Below are 13,262 nucleotides of genomic sequence, written 5' to 3'. Positions count from 1 at the left end.
CATCATCGTCCGTGAATCCTGCAGTTATGAGGGCCTCCCGAGCGCGCCTGCCTCGTCTGGCCAGTGCAATGGCCTCGTTGCCTGCGTCCTCGCTTCCAAGGACCTCATCATCATCATCCTCTTCGATGTCCTCCTCATTGGAGGATACAGGCAGCTCCTCCATCTCCTCCTCAGCCAAGTCCTCCCCCCATTGCAGTGCCAGGTTGTGGAACGCGCAGCAAGCCATGGTGATGCGTGATGCCCTCTGGGGACTATATTGCAGTGCTCCACCAGGCCTTTTGAGGCACCGGAACCTCATTTTCAAAATGCCGATCATTTGCTCCACCAAAGTCCAGGTCACGACATGAGCCTCATTATACCATCGCTCTGCTGCAGTATGAGGCCGCCACACAGGCATCATTAGCCATGTCTTCTGTGGGTAGTCCTTGTCACCGAGGAGCCAACTCTGCAGCCTCTCTGGATCCTGGAAGACATCAGGGATTTGATACCTGCTAAGGATGCAAGAGTCATGGGCGCTCCCTGGCAATCATGTGCAGACCTGTAGGATGTGTTTGTGGTGGATGCACACCAGATGAACATTCGGCGAGTGGAAGCCCTCGTGGTTGACGTAGTTAACTTCTTGTTGCCATGGAGATCTAAGGGCCACATGAGTGCAGTCGTTAGCACCTGAGGAAAACCAGAGTTCTGCGCAAATCCCAGCGCTCTTGCTTTTTGGCTTTCCTGATCCTGGACGAAATGCACAAAGTTCTGTGCCTTTGCAAAGATGATATCCTTGACTTCCTGGATACACTTGTATGTGGAAGCTTGCGGCATCCTGCACAGGTCACCTGTAGAGCCCTGGAAAGAGCCACTAGCGTGAAAATTGTGTGCTGTGGTCATTTTCACGCCCACTGGCAGTGGATGCCCTCCATGTCCTCGCGGTGCCAAATCCTGCAGCAGGTGGCATATATGACCAACCATTTTCCTAGACACGTGCAGACTGTGGCGATGCTAGTTCTCAGTCATCTTCAGGGATGACAGGCACCGTCTATAGATGCTGGGTCTAGCGAAGCGCCTACAAACAACGGCTCTCTGTGGATCTTCAGCTGCGTGCGCTGCAGACCCTGCCACCCCTTCATGTTGAGGGAGGTGCTCCTCCCTTTGCTGAGCCTGGCGCCTCTGCCACTCACTTCTTCATCTCTGCTTCCTGTAAGCCATGAGGTGTACCGCTAAATCACCAGGCTCCATGATCCTGATGTTCTCCTCCTGCAGGATCAGAGAGAGAGAGAGACATGTGGGTTAGCGTAGGTGTCCTAAGCATCTTTCTTGGTTAAGTCTGAAGCCCTTTCATGCATGCAGGAGAGTGGTGGCCACCAGTTGGATGGCCAGTGTGTAGTGCGCTTCATGGTTGTCCAAAGCCCCGCCCACTGCCACCCCATTCCACTTGGCCGATTGGTGGCAGATTTGTCCACTGGACAGCATGCTGTGCTCTCAGCTCAGGCGCAGGCATTCTCCTAACCCACATTGCAAGGCTGCGCTGTTAGCTTGAATCATAATGGATACTTGGTCCGAACCTGAATAAAGACATTGCAAGGAGCTGTGAGCACCTCCACCAGTGACTGCACCATGGTCACCTTTCGCAAGGGGATTGTATTACCTAGTTGGCGAATAGCTTTGCTGCCCCTTAAAATGCACATTAATTTGTAGCCTGCACCCGAGGAGTGAGAGGTTCTGGAGCATTTGATGGCACCTTCATGTTTTTGCGTTGCTTGAGTGGGCAGAAAAGCTTCAGAGGCCCAGCTCCAAGCCTGAGCCATGTCAATGGAGCTGCAGCTGAACGGTCTCAGCTGTAGAAGAATGCTTACTTTTGACAAACTTTTCCAAGTGCATGGCCGCTCCCCTCGCCCCCCCAGGCACCCCCTGCCCCTGACATGTGCTTGATTATTTCCTTCAGTCTATGCTGCCTTGCCCCCCACCATCCAAGCTCCCCCTACTCTGGCCTGACCCGCACTGGAGCCCTTGCCCTGGCACCACACCGAAAGCCATCCAGGAAGAAGTGACTTGCCCTTGTCCCCCGTGAATGTGTGGCGTCTGTTCCTTGATGTCCTATAGGCGATGTTCGCGAACACTGCACAAGGTTGTGTGCGCTCACCTCCAGGTTACCCGCAAAGTTCAGGTTGCCAAGTGCACACCTTTTAGAAGCAGTCGTGAAGCACACTGTTCTGAAGTCAGACCGATATGGACGGTAAATTTTTCGCAGGGGGATGATTCCGGCGAGCAGGGCTTATAATTAGATGCAAATGTATTAAAATGGCGTTCCCGACATTCAGCGGCGGGAAACGTGGCCCACCATTGACAGGTGGAGCGGACGATCATAAACTGGTTTCACCATGGCGTGAAACCAACTTTTGGCCTTTTCGCCATGTTGTTCTCCCCCTGCCCACCATGACGCCCGACACCAACAGGGCCGGATAATTCTGGCCACTGTGTGCCGGTGATGGAGGAGTAACTGTTTAAGGTGGTGGATGGGGCGCTCTGAAGTGCGCTGCTTTGTCTTGTTTTGTGTTGAGCTTCTCGAGTAAAAAGTGTCTGCGGCATCAGCCCAAGGATTCTGGGCAAGTGCTGTGACATTGAGAGTTATAAATAGACATTTGTGAATAGAGGAATGGTCTGAAACTGGCGGCGAGTTTCCTATTGTGTGTTTGACAGCAGAAAAGAGAGCTTCAAAGCACACTAATTCATGGCCCTGACAGAATAAAAATGTTTGTTGCTTTTGGACGAGCGACTCAGCTTTGGAATGTATCTAGCTCTTCCCGGGTTGTTCTGCTTTCTGTCAGTGTCCCATGTAAACTTTAAAATAATGAATAAATTATTTCCTTCATCACTTGACCCCATCTTTTATTCCATTTTCTCAGAAGCAACGCTGGACTGGGCATATAATGTAGCCAGTATGAGGAAAGGAAGATTCAGTGATCTGACACAACAGGCCGAATCTTGTGCTCTTAGAATATGAGCGTGAGTCAGGATTATTTCTAGGTCTTCTGATGTGGTCTCACCAAGGCCCTGTACAGCTGCATTAATACTTCCCTACTTTTATACCCCATTCCTCTTGCAATAAAATGCCAATATTCCATTTGCCTTCCTAATCATTTGCTATACCTGCATACTAACACTTTGTGATTCATTCACCAGGACACCCAGATCCCTTTGTACCACCGAGTCCTGCAATCTCTCAACACTTAAATAGTATGCTGCTTCATTATTCTTCTTAAAGTGGACAAGTTCACATTTACCCACATCATACTCCATCTGTCAATTTTTGCCAACTCACTTAACCTATCTATTTCTCTTAGTAGACTCCTTACCTCCTCTTGGCAGCTTACTTTCCTACCTATCTTCTTGCCATCGGCAAATTTCGCTGTCATGCATTTGGTTCCTTCATCCAAGTCATTGATATAGATTGCAAATACTCGAGTCCCCAATACTAATCCCTGTGGCACTCCACTAGTTACAACTTGCCAACCCGAAAAAAGACCCATTTATCCTTACTCTCTGCTTCCTGTTAACTAACCAATCCTTTATATGTTACCCTTACACCATGAGCTCTTATTTTGTGTAGTAACCTTTGATGTGGCACCTTATCAAATGCCTTTTGGAAATCCAGGTACGCCACATCTAGAGGTTCCTCTTTATCCACCTTGCTAGTTACTTCCTCAACGAATTCTAATAATTTAGATAAACACTTATTTGAAAAAAGGATATAGTTGCATTAGAAGCTCAGAGAAGATTCACTCGACTCATTCCTGGGATGAAGAAAGGTTGAACAGATCGGGCCCATTGGAGTTTAGAAGAATGAGAGATAATCTTATTGAAACTTGTAAGATCCTGAGGGGACTGGTTAGGATGGATACCCAGAGGATGTTTCCTCTTGTGGACAAGACTAGAACGAGGTGACACAATTTAAGAGTAAGAAGTCTCCCTTTTAAGACAGAGATGAGGAGAAAGCTTTTCTCTCAGAAGGTCATTAGTCTGTGGAATTTTCTTCCCCAGAAAGCAGTGGAGGCATTGAATTTATTTAAGGCTGAATTAGATAAATTTTTGATTGACAAAAGAGTTGAGGTTTATGGAATGCAGACAAGAAAGTGGAGTTGAGACGACAGTCAGATCATCCATGATCTCATTGAATGGCAGAGCAGGCTTGAAGAGCCGAATGGCCTACCCCTGCTCCTAAGTCCTATGTTCATATGTTTTCACCCCACTCTCCAGAGGTGGGCTTTGTCACGGTTGGAGGGGACATGGGAGGGTGCCTCTATCTTGAGGTGACCTGTGAAGAGGTTCAAATTCAATGAAATAAATGGTGGGCACAGCTGCAAGGACAGCCCTGTGGTGGGGAAACGTCTCCAGAGGATGGCCACGGCTCCCAGGCTGGGGGGCGGGGGGGTCTTAAAAGAAGAGGCCTCGTGGACCCCGAGGCCAGCCGCCAGCAAGCCACCTCCAGGCACCTGTCTGATTTCCTCTTGGTTGAGGAGGGCCTGTCCAGCAGCTTGACCAGTCAGCCCACAAATGGGCATGTAGTTATGCAGATTGGCTACCTGCCCCGCCGGATGGGTAGTCCCTGCCGCTGCTGACCCGCCTCCGGTGAGATCACAAGGAGGCGAGAACATGTGGGACCACTGACCCGACATGTATTATTCTGAAATTCCTCCCTCCCCCGCCTTGAAGCCTGCCTCACCTGGACTGAGAAGCTTTCACCCACTTTTACAGTTACATTTGAAAGGAATCTCCCAGGAGCAGCTTGCAGTTGGATTTTTTGCCTGCATGAACTGCAGTGGGCACACTCTGCCTTTGTGCTCCCATTGCCAGCCAGAGAATGCCACCAAGAGGCAGAAAGTGTTTTCTCTCAGAAGGTGTGCATTGTAAAACCTTTGCCAGTTTTCACTCAGAGGTGACACAATAACTTACAGGCCATGATTCAGAATGCCTTGCTTGGACGAAGAGTGATTGTCGGTAGAACTCAAAGAGAATGGACTCTTTTCAGCGAAAGTTCGGAAATGACCAGAATGTTTTTGTTTTAACCTTCTGTCAGTTGTGTCCTAATTGTTTCTACTAAGAGCAGTGGTTTCCAAATTTCCCTAGCTAGCAAAGGGGAGAAGGGCGGTGGCAGGGAGAAATTCCTTGCAAATATCGATACAGTCTCAAGGGACCTCTTGCACACACATGTTTCTAAAAACTGGTGCAAGACTGGATCAGTCACCTTGGATTTAGTCCCCTCTAAAATGAAAAAATTCTGGGTGCGCTTGAGTATTTTTGCTTGTTGTCTTTAAGTGGGCTGAGTGCGTGAATTTGTCCCCAGTAAAAGATGTAACAAAGAAATGTTCATGTTCTTTGATGCTAATTTTTTTCCTCATTCCTCTGATCTAGGAACTAGTGAAGAAAAGTTGAAGAAAGCAGAAGAAAGTGAGGGCACAGACCCAGCAGAAGAACATCAGTTTTCGGATGTAGAAGAATCAGACGATGATGATGACAATGATGATGATGATGAAGAGGAGGAGGAAGAGGAACAATTTGTGAAGTCTTCAGAGATTGCAAGTACCAGTCAGCAAACAGCTGAGACTGCCTCAATATCATTCAGAGGGGAAACTACAGTCACATCATTAGAGACCACCTCAAAGCAGGGGTCTAGTTTAGCCAGTCAGTATTCGTTGACGAGTTACCCAGTGTCGTCATCTCAACTTCAAGCCACACAGCCAATGAAATCCTCAGAGTCAGGTAGGGATCCCGTGTGTCATGGTGCCTCACAGACACAACTCGAAGGAAGCATTTCAATGCCATCATTAACATCCACTGAGCATTTTTTAATGACTCAAGGAGATCCTATGATGAAAAGGCACTATGCACTAAGTGCAGATATTTCACCATCAAGAGATACATCCCCTAGAAGGCCATGGTCTCCAAAGAGAGAAGCATCACCCAGTAGTCTTTTATACCCAGGAGGGGACATCCCATCTGCAAAACACTCATCGCCAGAGAGAGAGGCGTTGGTTCAAGAACACTTGTCTCCAAGGAAAGAGATGTCGCCTCGGAGACATTTTTCACCAGGAAGGGAATTATCATCCAGGCGATGCCTATCACCAGGAAGAGGTATGTCACCAAGGAGACGTTTGTCTCCAGGAAGAGAGGTGTCACCTAAAAGGTGCCTATCACCTAGGATAGAAGCATCACCTGGGAGAGCTTCACCTAGAACGCACTTGTCACCAGAAAGAGAAGTATCACCTGGGAGAACATTGTCACCAGGTATGAAAATGTTGTCTTCAAGGTACCTGTCTCCATCAAGAGATGTCTCTCCAAGGAGACCATTGTCACCAGTGCAAAAAGAATCATCTCTCAGACACTTGTCCCCAGTAAAAGACGAATTGCCAAGTAGATGCCTGACACCAATTTGGCCAAGCGCCCTAGGCTCCTCTTTCCCTGCACAGCACAGTGGCTCATCTTCATTGGGTCTACCTCCAAGGATATCTAGCAAAGAGCTGGAGCAATCTGAATCTAAACTGGTAAGCACGATAAAGATGCTTCACAATGTTTTAGCCAAGGGTACATGGTTTTCTCAATGGTAAAGAATGGCTTAACCACTGCTAGTGTCGGGCATTCCTAGTGTGGCTGTGCAATTCTCCTTGCACCTTCCTAACAAGCTGTTTTAAAAATCTGTCCTTTGGGCAACAGTAGCAAAGTGGCGGAGCTAAAGCATTAATATCCCTGAGGTCTGGGCTAAAGATCCAAGAAAGTTCAAATCCAACCATGGCAACTGGGGTATTTAAATTTAACTAATTGAGTAAACCTGGAATAAAAAGCTAATATCAGTAATGATGTCCATAAGCCTACTAGATTGTTGTAAAAACCCATCTGGTTCACTAATAGTGAAGGAAATTTGCTATCCTTACCTAGTCTGGCCTACAAGTGACTGCAGACCCAGAGCCATGTGTTTGACTCTTAAGTTCCTCTGAAATGACCCAGTAAGGCCCTCAATTGTTTTCACTCTCTCAAAGACAACTAGAGACAGGCAATAAGTGCAGTCCTTAAAAACAAAATCAGCAGAATAAGCCCTTGGTGTGTAGGCATCATTGACAAGACTAGTATTTATAGCCTGCCTTCACTTGCTCTCTTGAATTACTGTATTATAGCGTTTTGATGCAACTGAGTGGCATGCTAGGCATTTCATTGGGTAGTTAGGAGTCAACCACATTGGAGTGGAACTGGAATCAAATATAGGTACTTCCCTAAGGACATCAGCAAACCAGTTGGCCATTTAGAATGTTCCAACAGCTTTGTGGTCATTTTTAGTAATACCAACATTTTTTTATTTTCAGATTCAAATTCTCAAACTTTGGGATGTGAACTCACACCTTCTGGAATTTAGTCCAGTAACATAATCTCTATGCCACCATTCCCTTGTCAGCTACCACCTTTGGTGCCACTATAGGCTGCATTGCTGAGTGCCTCCTCGAGAACCCAGATAAATTGTGACCTGTGCAGCATTTACATTCTGGAAACAGACCAGCCTCCTGCTTAAATTATTTTTTCTACTTTCTCTTGTCTGTGTTGAAATCAGATGCTGATTTTTTCTGGGCATTTAGCAAGTTTCACTGTGAGCCAGCTGATAACAGCTGTGTGAGGTGATCATTCTGAAGCAGATTCTTGTTCTCCCGCGCCCCAGTTTATTTCTGTGTGTTTGCATGCATGTGTGCTTGTGTATGTTCCTCTTTTACCTTTCTCCTCTTTTCTTTTTTCCATCTGTCCTTCTCCTTTTACTAATTTTATCTTGCTCCTTTTCTCTCTAATGTTTTTCACAAAATTGCCATAACTTGACCTCAGATACTTAATGTGACTCAAAGCACCCATAACTTGATTGTCACAGAAGAGCATCACAATGCTACCTTTGGGGACGTTGGGGAGCCGTACATCATTAGTGGCCTATAGAGGGAGCTTTACTCTGCATCCAGATGCCCTGCACCTTATCTGGGAGTCATGAAGATGACATTGTTAGGGAAAGAAGAACTTTTCCATTCTGGGAGTCTCCCAGAATAGAAAAGTGCTTCTTTCCCTAACAATGCTGGTATTACAAAGTATTACAAACTATTTACCCAGAAGCAGGCCATTCATCCCTATAGGTCTGTGCCAGTGTTTATGCTGCACACAAACCTTTTCCCAACCCAGTCCACACATCCTTCTAATTCCTTTCTCCTGCATGCGCTTTTCTAGCTTCCCCATGAATGCATCAATGCCAGTGCTTCCCAAACTATTTTTCAATCCGACCCCATTTTAACACTTGACATTAACATGACCCCAGATACCAGCAAAACAAAACAGCAATAAGGCAGCATAGCAACATTCAGTACATAATTATTAAAGTTTGCATATTTTACATCAATATTTAATACATCATATAATATGAAAATCTGTGTATTAAAGTACTTTGTAAAAATGTTGTCATTTTATGTACTCATGTAGCTCCCCATATTCCCTGGTGACAGAGTACCCCACCCTCACACACACATTGTAATCTCACACACACAGGTCTTCTCAACCACCCTCCCCCAGCCCACTCACTCCCTTAGTAGCCCCTCTTTCCAACCCCCATTGACTCAGCAGCCCCTCTTCCCAACTCCTCCCCACCCCCACCCCCCCCACACACACAGACACACACACATGCATACACACACACAAACACACAGCGGTGTACATGTGCTTGCGACACTACATGTGCACATGCACACACACGCACGCACAAACACTCATCAGCTCCTCCCCCTTCTCCCCTTTGGGCCTGGTTGCCGGTGCCTGTGAAGCAGAGTCGCTATCCCGGGATAAGGAGCCTGTAATAACAGGCAGGCAGGAGCAGAAACACTGCCAAGTTTGAATCTGCCACTCACTTTCCTGGCTCAGCCACATGACCTCCCGCATTGAGTCAGTGACTGAATTTCACTCGCCAGCCTCTGCCTGTGCCAAGTCGGCATTCAGGTCTCCCGAGCCTGCTCGGCACTCGCTGCTATAAGTTTTTTCTGAAGTTAAAGAGCACCATGAGCTCGCTGTCAAGCCTCTTGTTGTTTGGCGGGATTAATCCAGGGGATGCAGGGCTGTCCCACCAGACTGTCCGGACTGGGTCGGCTCCTCTCCACAGTCGCTATTGCTGCTCAGAGGAAGGGGTGTTCACGACCCCAAATGCGACCTCTGCGACCCATTAGGGGTCACATTCTAACCACTCTCTTGGTAAGGAAGGTTCTCCTGAATTCCATATTGGATTTGTTAGTGACTACCTTATACTTATGGCCCCCAATTCTCAGCTTGCCTGTAAGTGAAACTGAGCTTCCACTTAGTTTGTTACATATAATGACTGTTCAGTTTGCAATTATATAGCGCCTTAATGTAGAAAACATTCTAAGGTGTTTCACCGGAAAAACTGAGCAGCAAGAAAGAAATGCTAAGGGGGTTTGGGGATGACAAAAAAAAACTTGATTAAAGAAGTGAGTTCGAAGAAAGATCTTTAAAGATGGAGAGGGAGGTGGACAGAGAAGGAGGTTGCAGAGAAAGGCAGGAGTGAGGCCACGAAGGGATTAAAAGTCAAACCTAAGAATTATAAATTTAAAGGTTTGCTTAGTATGGTTAGTAACATTTTATTGCTCTAGAATTCTGTAAATGGCTTCCCATGGGTGGAATTTAACAATGAAACATTTAAACTTATATTCACCATTAACGTGTGAAATATTCTGAGGCACTTCACAAGAATGTTAGCAAACAAAAATTTGGCACTGAGCCAAATAAAGAGATTTTAGGACCAGCGAGAAAGGGTAGGTTTTAAGAAACATCTTAAATGTGGATAAAGAGACAGAGAGGTGACTGGAGGGAGTTTAAGAGCTAAGATCTAGGTAGTTGAAGGCATAGCTGCCAATGGTGAAATGATTAAAATTGGGGTACGCATAAAATCAGAATTGGGGGAGTGCAGAGATCAGTAATAACAGGATCATCAGGATTAAATTCATAGTGTGCGACAGAAAGATGTATAATCTCCTCTCCTTCTCTGTTGTACAGAAGATGTCTAGAACGGGATACCACAGTATACATGAAGAGACAAGTACACAGTCCCAAGTCTTGCATTTTTTTTCTTCAAGAAATACTCAAACTGCACTGGAAGGACAAAGTTACAGTGGGCTGACTGGGACCACACAAGATTACGTTTTCAGTCATCTTCCTCTGCACTCGCAACAGCTGGTTAGGACACCCTACCCCATGATTCCAATAGGTGGAATTCAGATGGTTCAGTCAAGGCCAGGTTGTCATTCAGGCTTGGTGCCTTCTCCAATAGCCTCTCTACCGTCAGGATTTCCTGCAAATCTAACTGCACCCTGTCCCTTTAGTGCAACTAAGACGGAGACCACAGTACATTTAGAAGAAGAGGTTTCGCTGAGGCCTAAATCAGCTGAAGCAACAACTTTAAAACCTTTGCCTTTATTGCTACCTTCAGCTCCCACAGCCCCTGTTGTGACAGTACCTTCTCTTGCTAGAAGTAGTAAACCAAGTGTTACTTTACAGAGGACAGAGATTGTTGAGTTAGAAGAAGAAGAAGCATACAAACAGGAGGAATACAGGGTACCAATTTATTCTGAACCCAGCACTATCGCTGCTCTGAGCCACTCGGGGCAAGATGCTGGTTCAACCAGACTGGACAGCCCCAGCACCAGCCACGAGCATTCTCCAAAGCCTTCGACAAGTGGGGAAGGAACTTCAAAGGATTTGAGCAAGAAGCAGTTTGGGTGTGCAGACACCTACTATGAGTCAGCCCGCACTTTAGCCACCAAGCAACCTACACATTTACAAGGAAGCAGCAGCAGTAGCTCATCAGAGTCTTCAAGTCCTTCCCACTCTTTCCAAACCAGTGCTGGTAGGACTGCTTCAAGTGGACAATGTCATCTAGTTAGAACGCAAAGCGGAAGCAGCCCAGAGTTTAAGGGTGAAGGCTTTGTGCACCCTGATACACAAAAGGACAATGAGACAGGAAGTTCATAGCATCCACAGCCATGCAGATCTACCTTTGAAGAAAAGGCGAAGGGCATTTGTCAACACTAGTTTTTCTTCATCATATTCATGAATGTTGGTTGAACAAGACATTCACATATATATATTGTAAACATGACCAAAATCATCAGAAAATTCCTGTTTAAAATTGTCCAAGTCCAGTATTATTTAAACGTACACAGTTACTTGTGCCTTTCTCTTTTATTTTGTGGCTCCAAATGTATAGGAGAAGGGGGGGGGAGTAAAAAATATTGAGGCTGTGAATATTTTTAAGAGCAATGTAATCGATTCAGAGTAGCTGTCTTTTTTCATTTGAAATTACATTGGGTCGAATGAAATGAAACAAAAGGGATTAAAACATTGGTGTGATGCACTGAAGACTTATTTTTATATTGATAAAATGTAAACAGCTCCTGTGTACAGAAATAATTCTATGAAGCGTATTTATTGTATTCTGTATTTAATTGTTTATAAATGCCTACATTTTCCCAGCATCTTGGTGGTCTTTCTGTGCGCTTTTTATAGCTTCTTAAGCAGAAATTATGACAAAAAATTGCTTTATTTTGACCATGGTTATGTTTACCCTTTTGCAATGATTGACTCTCAGCACTTCGGCTATCCTGGTAAGGATTCTTTCACATTTAACACCTTCTATTAGTCCAGACAAAACAGAATTTAAAACCTTTGAAGACAACAAGAAAAATCAATTATGTAGCAAAGTAGCACCAGAGTCAGCAGCACAGAATCCAGACTTTGAGGGTCCAATTTTTGGGGGCCAATATAGTGTTTTAATCAAACATTGACCCAGCAGATCAGCCATCTGTGTTCTGACCTACAAATCATGTCAGCACCCAGGGAATAATCTGCTACTTAATGCTTGGGAGGAACGGGTACTTTTAGACCTATGGTTCTCAAAGCTCTCCACCACTAAAGACTTTCTTTGCATCATGTCTGGGTCTCTAATAGACTAAGAGATAAGAGATTGATGGCCATAATTAGTCAACAACTTCATTATCGTGCAACTACCAGGATGATAGTAGGTGAACTAGAAGGACAGTGTTTTTTTTTGTCTAGTAATGTTAAAAACTTTGAGACGCAGAAGCTTTTGAGAATGAGTTGTAGGATACACAATTCCCAAGTCCAAAGATGCTTTTGGAGAACCTCCTACATTTGCTTATTTTTGATGTGTGTTGTGGCCTTTTTTGGGTGTGGTGGGTGGGGGGGTGGGGGTTGGGTAGGGGGAGAAGCTGAGGACAGTTACTGGTGGACTGTCCTATCAGCAGTGTCTTTTTTTAGTACCTTGTCTCAATTGAAAAAAAAATTGTCCACAGTCTGCAATACTTTGGTCAGTTCTATTGAATGTAATTTTAGAAATAAATGTAATGTACATAAAATGCACTTAAAAGCATTTCAGACACTTTCAAGTGGAATATAGGTGATGTGAAAGAGTTCTTAAGTTTTATATTTGCTCTATGACATTCCATCATTTTGGCTGCACTTAAATGCTTAAGCATAGTATTATTTTAAATTTAGCTAGCTAATGTAAACTAAAAGTTCCCCATCAAACTACAGTGGTCTGAAGGTTTGCCTGGGTCCTTGTTCCTTGTTCTATTATAAATGACACATGTCATCAGTTTTCCCTGCTTATTTATACCCTTTCTCACTTTAAAAATGCCCCCTTTTATTAAGATAATCGCTTTTGGCATTGAAACATAATCTTCCTTTGTACTTGATCTGTTTTTACTTGGAAAGTGCTCTGTCACAGCCAGGGAAACCTCATTCCACTGTGTGTGATGAATTCAAAGAGACAGGGTTCCTGTTTCAGAATTAACGGAGTTTCCGTGCTGTCTCATTCAGGCTTTGGTGTGAGTTTGAACATTGCAGCTTAATGTTACTGTCTAAGGCCAGCTGACTGACTTTTTGAATTAATTTATGTGATATATTACTGACTGTTATTCTTCTTCAAAACTGAAGGGTGCATTTTAAAATTAGCACTATTTTTATTTAAACAAGCCTCAGAACCAAGCCTGCAATGGGCCAGTGAAAAGGGACACCGTCTCTTTAAAAATAAAAAAAATCAATTTGATGCCAAAATATTTGGCGGTCTTGAAGACTTTTTAACGGGGAAAAAAAAGCAAGATCTTAAAATGTACACTTGCATGGTATCAGCAGTTTGGCACTTAACCCCACTTTAATTCCTGTAGTGTTAACGTGAA

General features: G+C 44.8%; 1 protein-coding gene across 4 annotated transcripts in view; it reads left to right on the top strand.

The window, feature by feature from the left end:
- LOC121291157 (transcription factor HIVEP3) overlaps window positions 1-11,540 on the top strand; it is a 370,482-nt gene extending 358,942 nt beyond the window's left edge. For all 4 annotated transcript variants that reach the window (XM_041212244.1, XM_041212245.1, XM_041212247.1 and 1 more), the window contains 2 exons: window positions 5,401-6,530; window positions 10,063-11,540. In XM_041212244.1, coding sequence (XP_041068178.1) covers window positions 5,401-6,530; window positions 10,063-11,037 — 2,105 coding nt within the window. In that variant the 3' untranslated portion in view covers window positions 11,038-11,540. The remainder of the gene's footprint in view (window positions 1-5,400; window positions 6,531-10,062) is intronic.
- Window positions 11,541-13,262: the final 1,722 nt, after the last annotated feature.

Source organism: Carcharodon carcharias, chromosome 19, assembly GCF_017639515.1.
Source record: "Carcharodon carcharias isolate sCarCar2 chromosome 19, sCarCar2.pri, whole genome shotgun sequence".
Classification (NCBI taxonomy): Eukaryota; Metazoa; Chordata; class Chondrichthyes; order Lamniformes; family Lamnidae; genus Carcharodon; species Carcharodon carcharias.
Note: the sequence above shows the minus strand (reverse complement) of the source record. Positions and strands in the feature narration are given on the sequence as shown.